General features: G+C 50.6%; 1 protein-coding gene across 11 annotated transcripts in view; it reads right to left on the reverse strand.

Moving 5' to 3' along the window:
• MEGF11 (multiple EGF like domains 11) overlaps window positions 1-20,783 on the reverse strand; it is a 313,791-nt gene that overhangs the window by 36,905 nt on the left and 256,103 nt on the right. For all 11 annotated transcript variants that reach the window (XM_079125641.1, XM_079125642.1, XM_079125644.1 and 8 more), the window contains one exon: window positions 14,820-14,994. In XM_079125641.1, the coding sequence (XP_078981767.1) occupies window positions 14,820-14,994 (175 nt within the window). The remainder of the gene's footprint in view (window positions 1-14,819; window positions 14,995-20,783) is intronic.

The raw sequence follows: 20,783 nt of genomic DNA on the forward strand, positions 1-20,783 counted from the left end.
ATTTATCCATCCTACAGGGGACCAGTGTCTGCTGAACGTCTGCACCAGGCCAGGCCCCAGATGGGCCCAGGTCTCACTAACCACCACACTAGACTAGAGGACCGAGCTCCCACCATCTTTAACTCTTCCCTCCCCTCCATTGTTGGAGCGGGTGACCCTGTTACTTGCTCCTTTGTGGCACTTACCATAATCATAATAAAATAATAATTTCTGGAAAAAATTCAGTTCTGATGCCTTAGATTGTAAGTTCTCCGTGTGTGGGGACTGGGTGGGTTTATGCAACCCCAAGGTCCTGGCCTTGGCATAGTGCCTCATCCACGGTCTCTGCTCGGTGTCTATGTGCTGAACAAATTCAGACCTTCAGGAGACACTTCCACTGTGTGCCAGACACTGCACTGGACCAGAGGACACAGGGCGAGTAGAACAGAGCTTGTCCCTACAGGACATGGGGCACAGGCACTTCAGGGTGTTCTGCGGGCCTTCTGTTGTCCCTGGATCCTCTGATGTTTCTGTTCCCTTCTCTCCCCTGCTGTTCCTGGAGCTTGAGGTCATGGGTGGGGTGGTTCTTGGTGGTCAGTGTCGCATCAATGCTGACCGCACACACATGCTGTTGCAAAGCCCCTTGCTAGGTGCGTGCTGCTCTTCCATGCAGGACGCCAGCCCTGGGCCACCCCTGCCTCCACTCCTCCCTCATTCCCAGATGGCAGGACTCCCAGGGAGGGAGCCTCATTTGTGATTTTCCAGGGAGAGAGTGGCACGTGACCCACAAGGCAAAGAGAGAAGAGCTTGACCACACACCAGGCATGGGGGCCTCTCCAAGTCAGAGCAAACCTCGCTGGGCCTCATTAGTGCGTCACTGATAAAGCAGCACCTGACAGCAGATGCGTGTTGGGGAAAAGAAACTGCACAAGACACAAGGAGCAGAGAGCCCAAGGGAGAGAGGGAGGGAGGGATACAGGTTACTTGTCACAGCCACCTCCTGTGCCTGCCACCCTGTGCCAAACAGAGAATGCTCAGCACCCGTGGAGTGGAATAATTCTGCCTGATTCCCATGCAAGGGGAAGAAGGGATGAATGTTAGCACTGAAAGCAACTGGAACATTCATGCTTACCTTTATTTGTCTAAAATGAGGAGGCTGCCAGTGACCTGAGGTTGTTCTATACAGTTCTATAGGATGTGCACTGCACAACTCTTGCCACTCACATGACAAGTCACTGTAGATGTATGTATGTATATATACAATATACACATGTATATTACATCAGTTTTCTGGTAAATATCAGTAGAATATCTTGAGAAAGGGGTCATTTTTCTGATTTGCACAAATATGACATATGGCTTTGATTCCCTCAAGAGGACTCGCCAAACGAGAACAGACTCCTTACAACAGTTTCCAGACACTGAGGCATTTCAGGAAACCCAAGAGGCAGTAGGTGTGGCCGAGAAAGGACCACTTCAGGCAGAACTCCCAGAGGGAAAAGGTACACTGAAACATTGCTGGTCGGAGTGCAAACTGGTGCAATCACTCTGGAAAGCAGTATGGAGAGTCCTCAGAAAACTTGGAATAGAACAACCATTTGACCCAGTCATCCCACACCTTGGCATATACACAAAGGACTTACAAACAGCACACTACAGTGATGCAGCTACATCAATGTTTATAGCCGCTCAACTCACAATAGCCAAGCTAAGGAAACAACCTAGGGGTCCTTCAATGGATGAAAAGATAAAGAAAATGTGGTATATATATTTATACACAATGGAATATTACTCAGCCATAAAGAAGAATGAAATTATGTCATTTGCTGGTAAATAGATGGAACTGGAAAATATCATGCTAAGTGAAATAAACCAATTTGGCCCCAGCCCTCAAAACAAAGGCCAAATGTTCTCTCTGATTCGTGAATGCTAACCCAAAACAAAGGGTTTGGGGAGGGGAATAATAGAAATCCATTGGATTTGACAAAGGGAAATGAAGGTAAGGGAGGGGGAGGGGAATAGGAATGATGATAGAATCAATCCGTCATAACTTCCCTGGCCTTGTATTTATATACACAACCAGGGTAACTCTGCATCATGTACAACCAAAGAATAGGATTCTGATTAGAATAAGTCATACTTTATGCATGTATATTCTGCCAAAATACATTCTACTGTCATGTGTAACTAAAAATAAAAAATAAAAATATTTTTTAAAACGTTGTCATTTTTAAATGCCAAAAATATTACCTGCAAACTTCTGGGAAAGCCTATGCTGGATATTGGAGGAGTTTATCTGAGCATTTGGAGTGTGGAGTGGCCGGGGAGCAGGGCAGGCCTAGCTTGGGTGGCACTCCACCCTGCTTGCAGATGTCCTGCTGGCTGTTTTTGGTAAGAGAGAGGAAGGGGTGTGGGGGAACCCAGCGGAGAATACATTCCTGACTGTGTCCTGTGACTTCGCCTGGAGTCCTGTGTGCGTGAAGTACAGGTGAGGGACAGGATTTGGCTGCTGTCCCAGGTTCTGATTCAGATGGAAGCTTCCAGGGTCACCCCGATGTGGTCCCTGTGGTGTGCTTGGTGTGTGTGTTTTCTGTTGTGTGACAGCTGTGAGGTCAGCTTAGCACCTGTAGGTCAGACCTCTGGGCACTGTGACCCTTCTCTGGAGCCCCATGGTGATCTGAACATGATGGCTGTGAGTGGGGTGCATGCCAAGGGGTCATGCTGGGTTCACACTGTGGGGCTGGCTCTGTGGGAGTGTGTGCACGCTGCAGCATCAGAACCCAGTTCCCTGGGGGGTGAGGGCTGCCTGGTGTGGACCCAGGGCAGCAGGTGGCAGAGTCAGACTGACAATAAGGACAGGGACAACATCCTGGGTGGGAAACAGCCTGTGGGGGACTGAGGTCCTACAGAGGCTGATAAGGGGTGCTAAGTGGGCCCCGGGTGGATGTGGCACGTTCCCAACTTACGAGGTGCCTCTGTAATCACTGTGTGTCTATCCAATGGCTGCTGGGACTGTGCCACACCTGGGTGGCTGGGGCTTGGGGGGTGACAGAATGGGGAAGGGTGGGGACACAGGGATGAGTCCCACAGACTTGCTGCCTCCTCAGAGCTTTCTGTTGGGTGAAGGGCAGAACAGTCCACAAGGTACCACCAGAGAGGGTAGGCCAGTGTACAAGGGACAGGGTCGGACCCGGTGGGAGGAGGGAAAGCAGGCCTTAGTGGGAGGTGGCTGCGGGGCTGACAGTAGAGGGCATGGGGGTGGGATCTGGCTCAGGTGGACGGAGAGAAGGGCTATCCAGGGAAGGAATGGATGGAGCAGGGGTGTGGGGGGCTGTACATAGGTAGGAGGCCCCAGGGCAAGGCACTTGGACTTGCTGGTGTGTGGGGGTGGGCGAGGCTGGGCCAGGGGCCATGGCGAGCTGCAATGGGCACCTGGAGGTCAGAGGGGCCCAGCCAGATGGCCTCCACTGCAAGCCTAAACCTCAAACTGCCCCAAAGATCAAGGCAGTTTCCTGAGCAGAGGAGGGGAACTCAGAGCTCAGCCTGCCTGAGGAAGCCCCTCCTCCAAGGCTGGCGGCGGCTGGACCCTTCCTCTCTGGGTGAATCCAGAATCAGACAAACCAGTGGATTATGGATTGTGGAATAATAATAATAATAATAAATAATAACAATAATAATAATAATAATTATTATTATTTTTATTACAGACTGAAAGCAAAGAAAGCTCTGAAATTAAAGCCTGAGCGGCCTTTACTAGGGAGCTGAGGCCTTTACCAGGGAGGGCCACCCAAGCTGTCCTTCCTGCCCACCCAGCTGCCATCTCCCTTAACTATCAAATCGGCTCCTCTGGATGTTTCTGGACCCTGGAGGTTTCTTGGGCACCCTGTCACAGAGCTCACCATGTAGACCCCGGCTCCACCATGCTCTTCCACCTGAGGTGCCGAGGCTCAGGCAGGTCTGCTGGGAGCCCAGCTCAGGCCTCCCTGTGGGGAAAGGACAGTGGAGGCTTCTGGCCTGGAGCAGAGAGGGGAGCAGGACCCTGAGAGAGACGACTGAGAAGCAAGAGCCTGGGGAGGGGTCCAGCCCTGGACGTGGAGACCAGGGGAGGCTGGGAGGGTGGAGACACTCCAGAGACCAGGGTGCCCTCACTAAGCCTGTTTCCTTTTTGTAAGATGGCAACAATGATCTAACCGCAGAGGGTGACGAGAACAGGTCAGACCAGGGCTCTGGGCATCTGGGGTGGGAGGACTGAAGCAGATGGCGCCATGGTGATGAGGGGCCTTCCATCCACACCACCAGCAGGGACAGAGGCCATGCGTGGAGGGAGGCTGACACCTCCCCGGAGCTGTCCCTCCTAGCCTTTGGTGGCCCCTGGCAAATCCTTAGCCCTGCGGCCCTGTACCCATGGCCACCGTGAGGGTTTCATCCTGTTGGGGGCAGCAGGGTCAGTCCGGCATTGCTGAAGGAGGCCGTCCGCAGAGAGTGGGGAAGCTGACTGCTGGTTTCGGGTTCTCTTCTGACGCAGAGGGACCCTGGGCGAGTTATTAGCCTCATGGCGTCTCAGTCTCCCTATTGTAAAAAGGGGCTTAAAACAGCACCTTCCTGAAAGGGCGGTGTGAAGACCAGCGTGTGGAATGTACAGCGCCGGAGAGGCTCTCGGCACCGTGCGGCCCAGGAGGAGCCTCGCCCACGTGGTGTGAGGAAAGAGGGCACTGTCCCTCTGCGAGGGAAACGCCTCTGTGGCACTTGCCCTGGGTTCCTCCCAGCCATCCTGCAGGACGGTCCAGGTCCATAGAGGAGAGCAGAGGGAGCCCCAAGGGGAGCGGGGTGGGCGTGGCCTGTGGGACAAGCTGACCTAGCACCTGCAGGGCTCTGGGGTACCCCAGCACTGGGAAAAGAAGCTGGGAGGATGGGCCCTGCTCTAGGCCACCAGTCAGTGAGCCGCAGGCCTGGCGGGCAGCGCAGGTGCCCCTCACTCAAAGCCCAGGCCAGGCTCTCCCCTCTGCCAGGCAGCCTCCACTGAAGACAGGTGGAGAGTGCGGGGACTCTGCACTTAGTCAGCACCAACTGCATGCTGGGTCCTCAGTGCGACATCACCGTCTCCCTACGGAGGGAATGGAGGTGGAGGACAGCGCCACTGGGCCGGTCCCTGCTCTAGACTGCAGCTCCTCTGTCCTGCCTGCCGCATGAGGCTCAGGGCAGGCCTGCTCTGCTCCCACTCTCCCCCTTCCCATTCCTGGGCCGCCGCTCACCTGTGCACGAGCCGGGGAGCCCCTGTCTTGCTTCCCTGGACCTGGCTCAGGGCATAGGATCTCTCAAAACATTTAGGAGAAGAAAGAAAAAAATTTTTTTAGTGTTTCTGAGAGAGAACTCTTACCTAGGGCTCTTTTTGGAATTTACCCCTCCCACCCTGAGTTTTCTTATCAGCCCCACCTTGATATGATTTATTCATGACCTTTCTCAATAGCATCTTTCATTTTCCAGACATAATCACATCTTCTGGCAGGACTCCCTTCCCCTCCTGGGGTAGATAATTACTCTTGCAAAGAGTGTTGCTGGTGCTAATGACCGTGAGGTGAGAAGGAGAGACACCCGGAGGACTGCTGGGAGCTGGAGTTGGAGGCGAGGAGCTGGTTTCTTTGTTGCAGACCTGGTGGGGAGAGTCTGCTGGCCCTGGGTCCCCTGGGTGCCCACGCTCTGATGTATCCACCAGTCAGTCCTTCTAAGCAACTGTTTCCTCTGGGGCTTATGGCAGCCCCAGGAGGCAGGGGTCAGCCTGTCTGCAACCTCATTTTGCAGATGAAGTTAAAGAACAGAATAGTGAAGTGACCCAGCCAAGACAAACAGCAGGGCAGAGCCAGGGATGGAGCCCAGACTGATTCCCAGGGAGTCCTGTCCTTAGCGTTGATCCCAGCTCCCTGCCCGGCTGTCCTGGGGAGCCTGGCCTTGCAGGCCTTAGCCCTGGGTTCTTGATGTCCTTGTAAGTCAAATCATCTTGGACAAGACCACTCTGAACTTCATGTTCTCATCTATGAAATACACCAACATCGCCTTCCTGGCTTTCCTCGCAGCGGAGCTGGGAGGCCCAGCAGGCCCAGCTGTGAGAGGTTGAGGGGCCCGCCTACCTCCCAGAGAAGAGGAAAGCGGGAGGCCACTTAGACGCCGGCTGAGAAAAGACGTTGCTGGGGTTGTCCCCTCTCCTAGGAAGAGGCCTGAGAAAGTTTCAGGTCCATTATTTAATGATGCCCTCATGGCCTTGTCCTGTCCAGGCAATTTTGGTTGCAACTATAAGCATGGGCTCCGGGTTCAAACAGCAATAGGCTCAGCTCCTGCTGGCCACTTACCAACCAGGGAAGGTGACTTGGCCTCTCTGAGCCCCAGGCGGGGATCCTAACAGCTCCTGACTAAGGTTGTTGTGAGGATCTGACAAAGTCATTTACAGAGAGTGTGGAGACCCTGGCTGAGGTCCCGCTGCGCTTCGGGCTGGAAATGGGAGCATGGGCATCCCAGTCGGTTGGTTGTCTGTTTCCTCTGACTTGTGGCCCCCGCCCCACAAATCTGTGGGCTCAGGCCCAGGCCTGGGCCCTCCCAGGGCTGGGAGCCAGCAGAAGCCCCATCAAAGTCTGAGGCTCAGAGGAAAAGGAACCTGGGTGTGTGTGGAGCAGGGGCACCTGAGACCTGCCCCGGCAGTTTCTTCAGAGCGCTGCAGTGCTGGCGTTTGCCAGGCCCAGCCGAGAACGAGGGTGCTGGAGGACATCAGGACCGCGGTGGCAAGAGTGTGGCCTGAGATGGGATATTTACTTTTCAGAACAGTAGAGTCAGCAATTTTCCCTAATGAAGCCACAAACTGTGGGTCCCAGAGGGGAAGACTGGACTCAGCCTTAGTGACACAAAGCCAATTTCCACTACTTTGCTCTGTGGATTAATTGCCAACATGACTTAACCTCCCAGTGCCCTCCTCCAGCACCCCGCCACTATCCCTCCCTGCCCAGGGAAACATCCGTAGGTGTCTGCTCTGTCATCAGTAGACGCATGACACGGAGGTAAAGGCGGGAAGAGTGCTCTCCTGGGAGTTGGGACCTCCATCCACCCCAGCTCTGCCACAGTTTTCTGTGTGACCCGAGACAAGTCACTTTCCCTCTCTGACCTCAGATTCTTCCTCTGTACAGGGAGCAGGTGCACCATGAAATGCAGTACATCCTTCCATCGCTACCCTCAGAAGCACTGATTCCAATCTCACCTTGTGAGTTTCCACACTGCATCTCATTCAGTACGCCCCTGACCCTGCACAACTGGCATTCTTAAACCATTGCACAGATGGGAAATGGGGACTCAAAGTGGCTCAGTACATTGCCTAAGTTCACACAGACAGACAGACAGACTTAGGATTTCAACCCAGGCCTCTCTGACCCCAAAGTTTGTGTGCTTTTACTTAATGCTGTATCTTCTCCACACAGCCACATAATGGATTCTGATGAACATTTATTGAGCATCTACTATATGCCAGGCTTTGTTCTAAGCACTGTATATATTTTATCTCATTTAATCCTAATAATCACATTATAACATAGTACCATTATTTCTCCTGTCTTATAGATAAAAAATTAGGGTTTGAGCTGGGCGCTGTGGCACACACCTATAATCCCAGGGGCATGGGAGGTTGGGGCAACAGGACTGAGAGTTCAAAGCCAGCCTCAGCAATGGTGAGATGCTAAGCAATTCAGTGAGACCCTGTCTCTAAATAAAATACAAAATAGGGCTGGGGATGTGGCTCAGTGGTTGAGTACCCCTGAGTTCAATCTCCAGTAAGTACCAAAAAAGAAAAAAAAAGTGTGAATTCTCTAAAAAGGGTCATTAAAAAAAAAATCAGGTTTGAGATACCTAAATAACTCCAGTGCGGCAGGTGACCACAGAGCTGGGATTTGAGTGTGGAGTGTGTGTGTGTTATATTTTTGGATTGTTTCTGCTATTTAGCACTGTCTGTGCTTCTTTGCTCAGGGGGCTGCAGCAGTTAGAGGGTAAATTCTTCACCTCTAGCACAGCATCCAGGAAAATCTTTTACAACAATAATTAGGAAATTAGTCAACGGTGGTGGTGGTGGCGAACAGGAAGCTGATTTTCTGCTCTTAGGGCTAATAGTTTATAGACCTCAGTTTGATTAAGAATGAAACAATTAGGACAGGAAGCACATCATCATCACGTCACCTGGCTGTCCTTTCAGTCTGCATTCCCTCCTGGCCGCACCCACCCTCATGCCCCAGCTCCAGCTCAAAGGGCCACCCAACAGGCAGGTGCACTCTGCCCTGCTGGGGGAGGCTGGGGAGGGGACATCTGTGAGGGACGTGGGGAACCTTGAGGAAATGCAGTTGCTGCCCACTGATCTGAAGTTTCTTCACTCTGGTCCCCTCCTGCCTTCCTGGCCAAAGCAGCTGAGGTTTGCATACGAGCCACCGACAGCGACAGTGCACAGGAAGGCGAGACAAATGCAGAAACGAGTTTGTTCATTTGGGTGATGGAGTGCTCGCTCCCGTCGCTGGCGAGCAGGGTTCAATAACAGCAGACAGGGCTTCAAAAAATTGCGGCATAAACAGATGAGACCTTTAAGGTAATAGAAATGCTGTCATCCCTGGGGAGAAATATGTGCCCCCAGGCCTCCAGGAGGGGGCACAGGCCCTCCCCCACCTCCTGAGCTCCCTGTCCCCATTACAGCTGGAGTTGAGGGGGAGCATCTACTGAGAAATGGCCAGAGGGCCCTGATCTCCCAGCCACCAGGGCTCTGGGTGGGAGGTGTGGACGGGAGGGGGTCTGGGAAACCAAGTCTCACAGCCCGGGCAGTGACCTCACAGGCTGCTCACTGCAGGCACCAAGGTGGCAGCAATTAGTCCTGGAGCACTGCAGGAGGCTCCATCAGGCTGGCACCTAGGTGAGGCTTTAATTAGGGCAAGGAGAGCTGGCCAGCAGAGGAGCAGGGACTTATTCCCCCCGTGTTGGGAAGTTTATTCTCAGTTCCGGGGCTGCTCTTGGGAATCCAGGAACCCGTGGCCCCAACCAGGAGGAAGCTTTGGCTGACCCGGCTCTGCCTACCACCTGTGCTTCTGAACAGGGCCCCGGGTCCAGGCCCCGTCAGCCTCTTCAAGTGGGATACCGTTGGGGTAAATAACCACAGCAGTGACAGTTTCAATGTTTTTAAAAGTGGTAATAATTGGTAAAACTTGTTGAAAGATGACTAGCTTGCTGGGCATTATAAATGGTTAATTTAATCAGTCCTATAACCCCATGGGCTTTATTGTTATTCCTCTTTCACATGCAACAAAATAGGGGTAGGAAGTGAAGCTCTTGAGTCTCTGCACGGCCAACACACAGTACTGCATAAGGCAGAAGCTCATGCCATTGTCCAAAGAAGGCAGAGGTGGTGCTGGAGGACAGCTACCTGTTTGTCTCAACGTCAGAGGGGCCAACAGGTAGATTCAAGTCCCAATCCTGCTGGCAAGGCCCCTTGGGGAATGGCATGAATTTCCTTCCCATGCATGTCATCTGGAAACGTCTGCTCTAAGGGCATTACTCCTACAGAGGATTTCTTTCATTTCAAAGATAGCTCATTGAGCAAGCTGTCCATGTGGTAGGCATGGGGCAGTGGTAGAGGTTAGGAGGCACAAGGTTAGAGGGAGAGGTGGCCTTGTCCTCAGGGAGACATCCACTGAGTATGAGCCATGTGTGGTGAGGAGAGAGGATAGAATGGTTAACTCTGAAGACAGGAGATTTATGGAAGGCTTCATGGAAGAAGCAGCCTTGGAGCTTAGCCTGAAAGGCTGAGAAGGATGTTCATGGATTCTACAAGGACTGTGGGGAGGGCATTCTAGGAAGGGGAAGAGCTTTGGAAAAGGCAAAGTGACCCTGATGTAGGTGGGGAAAAGGGAGCCATGTGTGGCCACCACACAGATTGTGACAGGACTTAGCAGGACATGAGATTAGGGTGGACTAACTAGTCTTTTTTTTTTTTTTTTTTTTTATCTTTTGTGTTTTGGTACTGGACATCGAACCCACAGGCACTCTACCTCTGAGCTACATCCCCAGTCCTTTTTACTTTTTATTTTGAGACAGTCTTGCTAAATTGTTCAAACTTGCGATCCTCCTGCCTCAGCCTTCTGAATAGCTGGGACAGTACCTGGCTTGGGCTACTTAGTTTTGAGAGCAAGTTACAAAGGGCTGATGTTTGCATTTTCTTTGGTGGGATGAGGAGCCATGGAGAAGGATGATGTGACCCAAACCTGCAAGTGGATGGACAGTCCCCCACACCCCAGCCCCTCATACTCAATTCAGCTGCTTCTCTAGCCAGTGTGGGTGGAAAGAAAGGTCCTCACCTCTTCAGAGAGACTCTGCCAGGACAGGGCTGCAAGTACTCAGGACTCAGTTGCCCTGAGTCCCTCTGTCTCATTGACCCGTCATTCTGCCCTCCTGTTCATCCTGGGCTCTGCACAGGTTCTAAGAGGGCGTCTAGGGGAGGTGCGTGGTGCTGTCCACGGTGCTGAAACACTGCCCCCTCTGACGTATTCCCATTGGAATGACTGGTGCCCTCACCAGTTTCTGTTGGGCAGAGACTTTCTTTTTCATTTTACAGATGAGAATTAGAGACCCCAAAAGAGGTAGAACCAGAGCTATGAACTCATTTTCCGACCTTCCAGTCCAAGACTCTTTTCCCTCTCTGGGAAGCCCTAGTGAAATTCACCAATGGATGCCCCAAATAATGCCATTGCTGCTGCCAAGTTAACAAGTAAAATGCCCAGAGTCTCTTCCCACCTCCATCCCCATCTCTGTGCCCCAAATGCTGACAGGCATGTCCACCTCATGGTGCCTCCTGAGACTGACTGACCATTCAGGGTGACCCACAGGTCCTTGGGTGGACCTGCCTGCAACAGCTCATCCTGATACTCTCGTGTGTGTGTGTGTGTGTGTGTGTGTGTGTGTGTGCATGCACTAGGACTTGGGGAAGCAAGTCCCCCCACTACCCTCACAACTTAGTATTTCACCAGAGGTCTATCATGTTCCAGGCACTAAGCTGGGAATTTTCGGTGTGAAATTTCCCACTCTCACAGCTGAAGTCTCAGGCAGGACAAGTGACTTGCCAGTAAGCAGAGCAGGGGTTGGAAAGTCAGTATTGAACACATATTTGTGTGGTTCCCTGGTGCCCCTTCCATTGGAGCTCATCAGCTATCAAAAGAGAGTTCAGTGGCTCCCACCACTAGTGGCTTTTTAATCCTAGGCAAGTCACTTATCCTGTTTGAACTTCAGCTCCTCATTTGCAAATGGAGGAAAGTGAAAGTGTACCACTGCAGGGCTCTTGTGAGGCATAAAGGAGATGATGCATGCAGCAAGGATCCAATGAGTGTCACTTCTAGTGTGGATGTGATTATTATCAGAGTACCACTCCTTGGTGGTGGCTGGATGGGTGTCCAATGAGCCTTTCCATACACACCCCGCCTCAGTCCTTAGCAGAGTAAAAATCCAGTGTTCTGCCAAGAAAGGAGAGAGTGTGAGGGCTAACATGCCCAGCATGCCAAGCAGGGCCTGCGTCTGCCCCATATCCCTGTGCCCTCCAGAGATGGGGACCACCTGGTTGGAACAGACATGTCACAGAGTCCCAGGGGTGGTTCTGCACTACCTCATCAGCACTGCTCATGTTTGTGTTGAGCCCAAGACCCCTCTCAGCCCTCAGAGAGGTAGCATTCATAAAGCTGCTCGACATCCTCTATACAGGGCCCTGGTGAGGAGGGCTCTGGTGGGAGGGGACAGCTGAGGATTTGGCCTCCCATCCATGACGAAGCATGTCAGCTACTCACATCTGACAGCAGGCAAGAATGATTGACTCCTTCTATCTTATAGATAAGGGAACTGAGGCCCAAGAAGGTGAAGTAAGGTGTCCAAGGTTACTGAGCCTAGGATGAAAGTCTCCAAATACCCAGAAACAGACTCTTTTAATTAGTCCATCACCAATTCCCTATCCTAAAGCCTTTCAGGAAGTAAGCAGGTATATAAATTCACAAACCATCCAACAGACAAAGGCATAGCTAATTATTACTGACTGCGGGATATTTTGAGGGGACCCTTAGCTGAGTCTGCTCTGCAGATTGATTGCCCCATCCTCCACTTTGGCCAGAGCTGACTAATTGCAGGAAGTCATTCATTGGGAAGCTGGGGTGAGGGCAAGAGTAACAGTATCCCCCTTGGAGCCTGGCGCTTGCAGAAATGAGTCACTTGCTGGTTGAGAACAGTTGACTGTGCTGTAATCACCTTGAGGGGACCCTGCCTAACACCCAACAGTGCCCCGGAAAGCCTTTGCAGGTATAATGAGGCTGAGCAGGAGATGAATGGGAATCTGTGGGGTCTCACCAGGGCAGCGTGGCTCACAATCTGTCTTAGTCCTGAGCCCCAGGCAGGAAGGACTCCAGTGTGAGATGATGCCAGCAAGCATCAAGCCCCCCCAAAGTTCAAGGACAGGAAGTAATTTGCATCCCAGATGGGAGGCAGTGCCCTGGCCTCTAGACTAGTGAAGCTTTAACTGGAGGCAGTGAGCACAGACGCTGGTCTCCCCAGGCCCTCCCAGGCCCTGATTTTCTTTTCTTCTGAGGGGCAGAGATTAAGCAGGCAGCTGGGGGTAAAAAGGGGGAACAAGGAGGATGGGCCCTCAGGACGCCCATGACAATGCACATGAGCAGACTGTGACACCCCTCACGCCACCCCCTTGGTGCACACACCATCTTGCTCTTACTTTCCCTCATGTCCCCAGAAGTGGATATTTTCCCCATTTGGTCCATGGAGTTCACATAGCAGATCATCTTGGACATCAGTTGGTTCATCTCTCCCTGTCCACTCACCATTTACACATGAAGGAACTGGGACTGGTGAGTCCCAGTCACAGAACTAGCACAGTGGCCAAGTTGGGACTTGGCTAGGGTCCGGACACCCCATCAGCAGTTTGGTGCAGTCAGCCTCAATCTCTTGATCATTTGGCTACATGAGATTTTTAGTCCTAGGTAACTACTCTTGCCTACACAAACCCCAAAACTAGGGTGCTACCATTTTTCTGTGGGAGTTTGGACCACAATTCACACCAATTCAGACAAACTAGAGAGGAAACCCCTAGAAGGAACAGATTTTTCCCTTTAAAGATGCCAAAGAGTTTACTGAGGAGGAGGAAGAGGAGCTAGGCAATGTTTTGTCCTAAGTCCCACTTTGCAGACCAAGGATGACCTGCTTCCAAAGACAGTGTCACCAAGCAAGCAAGCACCTCCCTGCCATCATCATGACAGGACTCTCTTGTAGACCAGGGGATCACCACCTTGGCAGCACAGTCAGATCACACCCAGACCAAGAATACCAGCGCCTCTGGGAGCGGGGTCAGGCATCAGTGCAGTGGAGTCAAAAACCACAGTTATGCATTTACTTCCTCCTCAAGCGGGGGACCACTCACCCACAGCATCCACATCACCTGGGAGCTTGTCAAAGATGCAGAGCCTCAGGCCTCACCCAGATCTACTGGATCAGAAGCTGACATTCAACAAGGCCCAATGTGATAGCGTCTCTGTATATCCTTTCTCTATACCTGTAAGCAAACTTGAAGGCAGGTGTTCCATTTCACAGGTGAGAAAGTAGAGTCTAAGAGAGGCTAGGCCACTGGCCTAAGTCACACTGTGAGTCAGACAGCCAGGATGTGATCAAGATCTGTTTCTAGAGGCCACATTCTTACAACTGCACAAACCACTTCCCATAGCACAATTAAAGAAAAAAAAAATAGAGTCTGGGAGATAACTGCACGTGGGTCAACAACTGAGGTGGACTCAACTATGCATGTCCCACCTTTGAGAATTGCTTTTTTTTTTTTTTTTTTTGTGGTACTGGGGATCAAACTCAGGGCCTTGTGCTTTCCAGGCAAGCACTCTACCAACTGAGCTATCTCCCCAGCCTCATGTCCCACCTTTGAACAGGATTCTACTTCCAATGTCAAGTTCCCCAGAATCAAACCTCATAAAGATGAGCATAATTCATGAGGAAACACAAATAGTAAACAAACACGTGGGGAAAATGTTCACTCTCCGCAGTAATCAGAGAAATGCAAATTAGAGCAACAGTGAGGAGTCATTTTCTACCTATCTAATTAGCAAAGATTTTTTTTTTTAATGTTAGCAAAATTGAAATAGGTATACTCATAGACTACTGGTGACAATGTAGACTTATATAACCCTGGAGGAAGGCGATATGGCAACATCCATCAAGAATCATTAATATATTATGCCTACTGACCTGGGAATTCACCCTAAGGAAATAGTTCAATAAGCGCGGGGGAAGTTGTAGGAACCCGCGCACTGGGAGCCAGCTGGGAACGTGGGAATCCACTTAATATTCAGCAGGAAGGGAATGGCTGAGAAAGCTGGGGGCGGGGGTCATTGGCTTCTGCAGTTCTGCAGCCATTTAAAATGATAATTAAGAAGCAGCAACATAGAAATGTAGGTGAAGGAAAGCAGAACGGAAAACTGCATATGTGCCCTGTGGTCATTATGATGTAAAAATGTCACGTGCATAAGGACACAGACAGGGAGGAACTGGCACAAAAGAAGAAAGCTGGTGTTTCAGAGCGGAGGGTGATGGAGAGACCTCCTCCACCGCTACTTTTACAATTACAAACCCCAGCCCCTCAGGAACAGCTTCAGGGGCTCTCCTGTCATGGACTCTCTGAAGAGGACACAAGGACATGCTCGTGTTTGGGCAAAAGACCAAACCCCTGTTGCCAGGAGGTACTGAGGAGCTGGAGGGGGTTGGGGGGAACATGAGGCCCCACATCTTACCATGAAGCCTGGGGCACAAGTGCAGCTCCCAGTGACGCTGTGGCAGTCGGCGCCGTTCTGACAGGTGCAAGGCAGCTGGCAGCCATCACCATAGTGGCCAGCAGGGCAGGACTCATTGCAGTGGTGGCCAGACCAGCCTGGCTGGCAGGTACAGGCTCCAGTGACTGGGTGGCAGCTGAGTCAGCGAGAGAAGGGGGAGAGGAGAACAGTTCATCAGGGGTGTAGCCATGTCCCACCTTCTGCCCACCCCAAATCTGGTCTGCCCATCATAGCCAGATTGAAGGACCTGTGAGGTTAAATTGCTCAGAGCCTTGTTTGTTTACGAGAAGAAGCCTAGACCACGTTAGTGGCCTCATTAGTCCCCAGAAACAGGCTCAGGGTGGTTATGTAACTTGCCTAAAGTCACACAGCAAGAAGGTAGCAAGATCAGGATTAGAACCCAGGCCTTCTGACTCCCAAATATGTACAAATATGCAGAGACCAGAGTCTCTTTAATCTCTTGTCTCGTTGGCTATGGAGTCCAGAGCTTCACACCACCTCACCCAAAGCAGATCCCTAGTGTAGTAAGAAGCATGAGAAGATAGCAATGACCCCCAGGTGTTTCATGCACGTTGGATGATGAGTTAAACAAGACCTCCCGGCAGATGTGGCCTTCCTCCAAACCTGTGCTTTGCTAAGGTTTTCTTATATTGGGTGGGCTCTTCTCTAATCTATCTAGGCCAGAGAAAGGACCATTTGGCTGGAGGCAGGTGCTGCCAGGCATGTCCCCAAGAGGGCAGCAACCTCTGGCAGGCAGTGGTGTGATCCAGCAGCCAATGTCCATTCATGGTCAGGGGCATGCTGGATGTGGTGCCCACGTGCTGCTTGGAGCTCCTACAGGAGTGTAACTGACGGCCACAGCTGCTGTGTCTGAAATCCTGAGGCCACATTTCCCTCCAGCTGCTCCACATCAGGGATACCAGGTGGGTGCTCTGCTGGGCGTGCTGGCCTGCTCTGGTGGGCACCTTTGCTTTCAAGGCTTCCTGTGGTACCACAATTCTTAGAACTGCCGTGAGCTCAGACTGTTCCACCCACCTTTCCTTCCTTTCCTCTCTCCTTTGCATGGGTCAGACCTGCATTGCGGTCTGACAGCTCCCTTTCCATTATCCTTGCAGACAGATGTTCCCCTAGTAAATCTTTTGTATTTGATACACCCTGCCCAGACTAATACCCCAGAAAAGGAGCTGGATGGTAGAAACAAGCCAGTTAGATTCCCCATGTGTCCCCTGCTCTGGAGTCCAGCTCAAGGGAAATTATCAAGAGAAGCGTGCACTGGGCTGGCAGGACGGGCCCCCACCAGTCCTCTTTCTGCTAAGTTCCATGAGGATGGGCTTTATCTCTGGGTTACTGATGGGTTCCCAGTCCCAGGCTCAGAGTCACTGCCCGATTACATATTTGGGAATGAGCACAGCTTTCACTGAGTTTAATTGTGTTCTGTGTCTGTTGACATGTCTGTCAGGTCTCCCCACTGGGTGCAGCTCTCCGGGGGAGCCCTTGTCTGTCTCACTTACCTCTCAGGGCTTGGCAGGGTTCCTGGCACATGGGAGGTGCTTAATGTATATTTGACGAATGAATTAATGAACAAACTAATTATGTGCAGCCCAGCCAAGCAATTTCTCGTCTGGGGGCCCTGGTTTTCTTACAGAAAATGAGGGGGTGGACAGAAGCAGACGATTCCTGAATAGTAAGTGCAAGTAGCTAATAATCACTTTGGAAAATGTTTAGTCTCATTAATCATCAAGTCAAAACAACAATTGGATATCACTTTTTCTCTATCAAAACAGTGAAGGTTTTTTTTTTTTTTTTTTAAATGCTGGTAAAGGTTTCAAAATGATTTGAGGTTATGTATCAGGAGACCTAAAAACGTTCTGACTCTTTGGTCTTGTAATTCCATTTCTAAGAATCTATCCTAAGGAAATAATCAGAGTCATGCAGAAAGATTTATGCACAGAGATGTTCCCTGAAGCATTATTTATAACAGTGGAAAAAGGAAGCAATTTGAATAATAATAAATAATATGTGACCAGGCTATTAAAGTAGCAGGCACTTTATACTCATATTTCTAATCTTCAGAAACCTGCAAATTAGGAATTTAAGCCTATTTCACAGATGGCAGCTGGAGGTTATATGACTTGTCCAAGGTCACACAGCTAAGTGGGTGAGTGGTAGAACTAGGATTCTGATCCTGGTCTGTCTGGCCATATTTATTCCCTGCCTCAGGCTGCCTCTGACAACAGGGTGATGGTTAAATGAATTATGATCATCTGCATGAAGGAATGCTAGAGAGGTATCATTATTTTCAAAATATTTAATGATATGATACAGAGTTGTTACAATTTGAATTTGGAATGTCCCCCAAAGTCTCTTGTATTGAAGACTTGGTCCCCATTGCAGCAACATTCACAGGTAGGGCTTTTAGGAAATGCTTGGATCATGAAGGTTGTAACCTCATCCGGGGATTAAGTCATCGATGGATTCATTCATAATTTGAATGGACTCTTAGGAAGTGGTGAAAACTGTGAGGTGAGACCTATTTGGAGGAAATAGGATACTGGGGTGTGCCCTGGAAGGGCATTTCTTGTGCACGATCCCTTTCTTTCTCTCTTCTCTCTCCCTTCTCTCTGCATCCTGGCTGCCACAAGTTGAGAAATTTCCCTCCGCCATGCTTTTCCACCATGATGATCAGCCTCACCTCAGGCCCAAAGCAATGAAGCCAGCAGACAAGGATCGAAACCTCTGAAACCATGAGCCAAAGCAAACCTTTCCTCTTCTGAGTTGTTTTTCTTGGGTATTTGTCCCAGTGACAAAAATCTGACCAACACATATGTTAGTGAAATAAGCAAATTACATACAAAGTCATGATCGGAAATATGGAAAAGTGAGATTGATGCAGACATGGACAAAGAATGAACAAATCACAACAAAATGAATTTTGTGCTTACCTCTAGGTTGAGAAATTACAAGTGACTGAGTTTTTTTGTTAAATGTCTATGTATTCTCTAACTTTCTAAAACTATCAAATTCATAAACAGATGTAAAGCAATAAAAACTGTAAATATATAACAAAGAAGCATGAAGGTAAAGCATGAGTTTTTGAAACTTTCTGACCTTCACAGTTCTAGAAAAATTCCCCCCCCCTTGTATAAGTGATGGGCACAGATGCCATGGGCAGAACCCACTTGGTGTCCCTAACCCTCAGCTCTACTCTCTCTCTCTCTTTCTCAACAATCTGAGCAAAGCCATTAGGCACAGCCTTTCTAGGTTCCAACTTCCCAGGGGCCTCCTCTGGGATTCAGGGTTAGGATCAGAGGGACCAGCTCAGTCACGGTCATAAAGGCTAACATGCTTGGACGCAGGAAGGACCCACAGGTCTTGGCTACAGCCATTGGCCCTGCCCAGTCCTGGAGATTCTCAAAAGTTCTCAGGCACGTTTCTGCTCTTCTCATCGGTAGATTCTTCTGCTCCCTCTGCAGTGAGAATGGCCAGGCTGGAATTCACTCACCAAAGGCTCTCATTGTGGCCAGGATGCAGCCTTCTGAAAAGCACGCTTGCTCACAGTGCGATCCCACCAGGACTGTGTAGAGCTTGCTGTCCTCCTTTGATCTCCGCCGCTATCTTTGGCTGCCTGGAGGCTGTCTAGGTGCTAATTTCACTTTCCACTCTGGGAACCAGAAGGCCCAAGACCAGATCTAAAACCATTCCTTTCTTTCTGTTAACCACATCTCTATGATACTTTTTCCAAAGATGAAATATCTGTGTTCTTAATTTGATTATTTGTCTTGTCTTATAAAATTCCCAAAGTCCCTTTGAAAAGAGGATGGGGAATGGACAGCTGGGAACTCTGGTCACTGTGTTCACACCTTTGTCCCTCAGGAGAGGGACTTGAGCATTCCCTGCTCCCAAGCTTCCCTTCCTCCCGGCTAGGGTCCCCGTCACCTTGAGTTCCATGGTGGGCCAGGCCCTGCTGGTGAGGCTCAGGTGACAATCACTATCACGGGTGTTCAGGCTGGTTCCGTTTTCTCTGGTTTCCCCTGCTTTTCTCCATTTTCCCCAGAAATAGATTAATCACAAGTTAATAGGAACTGAAAGCTGAACAATGCAGGAATCTTTTCAGAGTGGATTTCTGCCTTCCTTTTGGCTGCACTGAGATTTCCATCAAGTTCTCATCCGTGGGCTAAATCAAATCTTCCAAAGGTAAAACACAACCGTGGCTGCAGGCCTTCGTCGATGACAATCCAATTGTGGAGGGGACACTGAAGAGGCCTGATGCTCAGGGCGCTCTCCCTCAAGGTTACTCCTGTATAAAGGAGGGTGGCTTCTTTGTGTGCACTACAAAGAGTCGATAGAGTGCAGTGCTGGGGAAGCTCACCAGCCAGGAAGAACCTCCTGGGTGTGATTCGACACTGTGGCCTAGCCTGGCTGGGGGCAGGAGCCCAGAGATGCTGGGCTGGGTGGGCAGGACTTGCCTTGGTGAGTGTCAGGAGTGCTTTGTCCTCCTACGAAGATGCTCAGGACTTGCAAGTCATCTGGGTGGGGGCTTTGGGGTAAGTTGTGCAGAAGTTGGGGGGAAATGAGATGTGGCTTCTAGGGATCTCACCTTCATCTCTTGAGGAGTTGGGTAGAAACTTCACTTGTAAAGACCACTAGAGAAGTTTTCCCCCACTCGGCTGATGGAAAGTGATGGACAGGCTGGGAAACAGGCATCGAGCAGAGAAGAGTCAGGACATTTGCTTAGACAGAGGTTGATCTGAGGCCAGGACCCCAGGTCCCATCGCTCACCCCACAGCTGCAATTTAACTGCTTTGAGATTGGGAGTCAGAGAGTCACTCCTTTGCTTTTCTTGAATCCCAAGCAAAGGCTCTATGATGGGTCAAAGACTCATGAGAAGAGAGGGTCTGACCTGTGTCCACTCAGAGGGAAACAGTTGTTCTCCGTGTCCATGAGATCAAAGCCAAATGCAGCATGAAAGCATCCAGTTAGAGCAGAGGCTCGCAACCTCAGACACTCTTACCTGCACCCCACCTGGGCATTTGGCAATGACTGGAAACATTTCTGATGCTCATAACTTGGGCATGGGAAGGGGGAGCTACTGGCATCCACTGGACAGAGACTAGGGATCCTGCCAAACACTCCACAATGCACAGGATGGCCATGCACAACGAGGACTCATCCAGCCCCAAATGTGAACGGCAACAAGACTGAGAAAGCCTGAGCTAGACAGAATCAAAAAATTTGTGTCAGGGGCTCAACCACTGGGGCACTGTGCTAGGAGAAAGGGATGAAATAATAAAAAGCAGACGTCACGTCATATGCAGAACAGGGGTGAAATATTAAAAATAGGCAGACATCAGTTCATGTGCAGAGCACCGGGAGGGGTGGGCTGTTCGAGATGATTGCGGTGTTGCCTTTTTATGGAAGGCCTGCTCTGTGCCGGGCACTGGGCAATACTGACACAGCAACCACAGAAATGGACAAGCCAGGCCATTGGAACCTGCAGGGCGCAGGCTGTGACAAAGCTCCACTTCGGTGAGGACATGAGTTCTGAGGGGTGTGCCTGGGGGTGGCCTGGCAGGCACCCTCTGAGCCCCCAGCCCTAGGAATCACTACTGCTTCCCAGTCCCTGAAACATGACATGCGTTAAAGACAGTAAAGCAAATAATCATTAATATTGGATGGGCTGAGATTAGCGACGGAGAAGAGGGAGTCCTTCCAGATTAATAATGCATCGAGGACTCCTTCAGAGGAGAGATAAATTATGCAGGGCACGGTTGCTCAGGCACGGGAGGAAAACAATAGCTCTTTAATTTGGGGCTTGACTGGATCTCTGTGGTAGAGGCGTCCCCCTGCACGGGACCCCAGCAGAAGCCTTACGGAAGCCTCGAAGCCTTCCTTGTCTTCCCAGCAGGGGTGGGTGTCCCGGTGTTG

This window comes from Sciurus vulgaris, assembly GCF_902686455.1.
Source record: "Sciurus vulgaris genome assembly, chromosome: 2".
Classification (NCBI taxonomy): domain Eukaryota; kingdom Metazoa; phylum Chordata; class Mammalia; order Rodentia; family Sciuridae; genus Sciurus; species Sciurus vulgaris.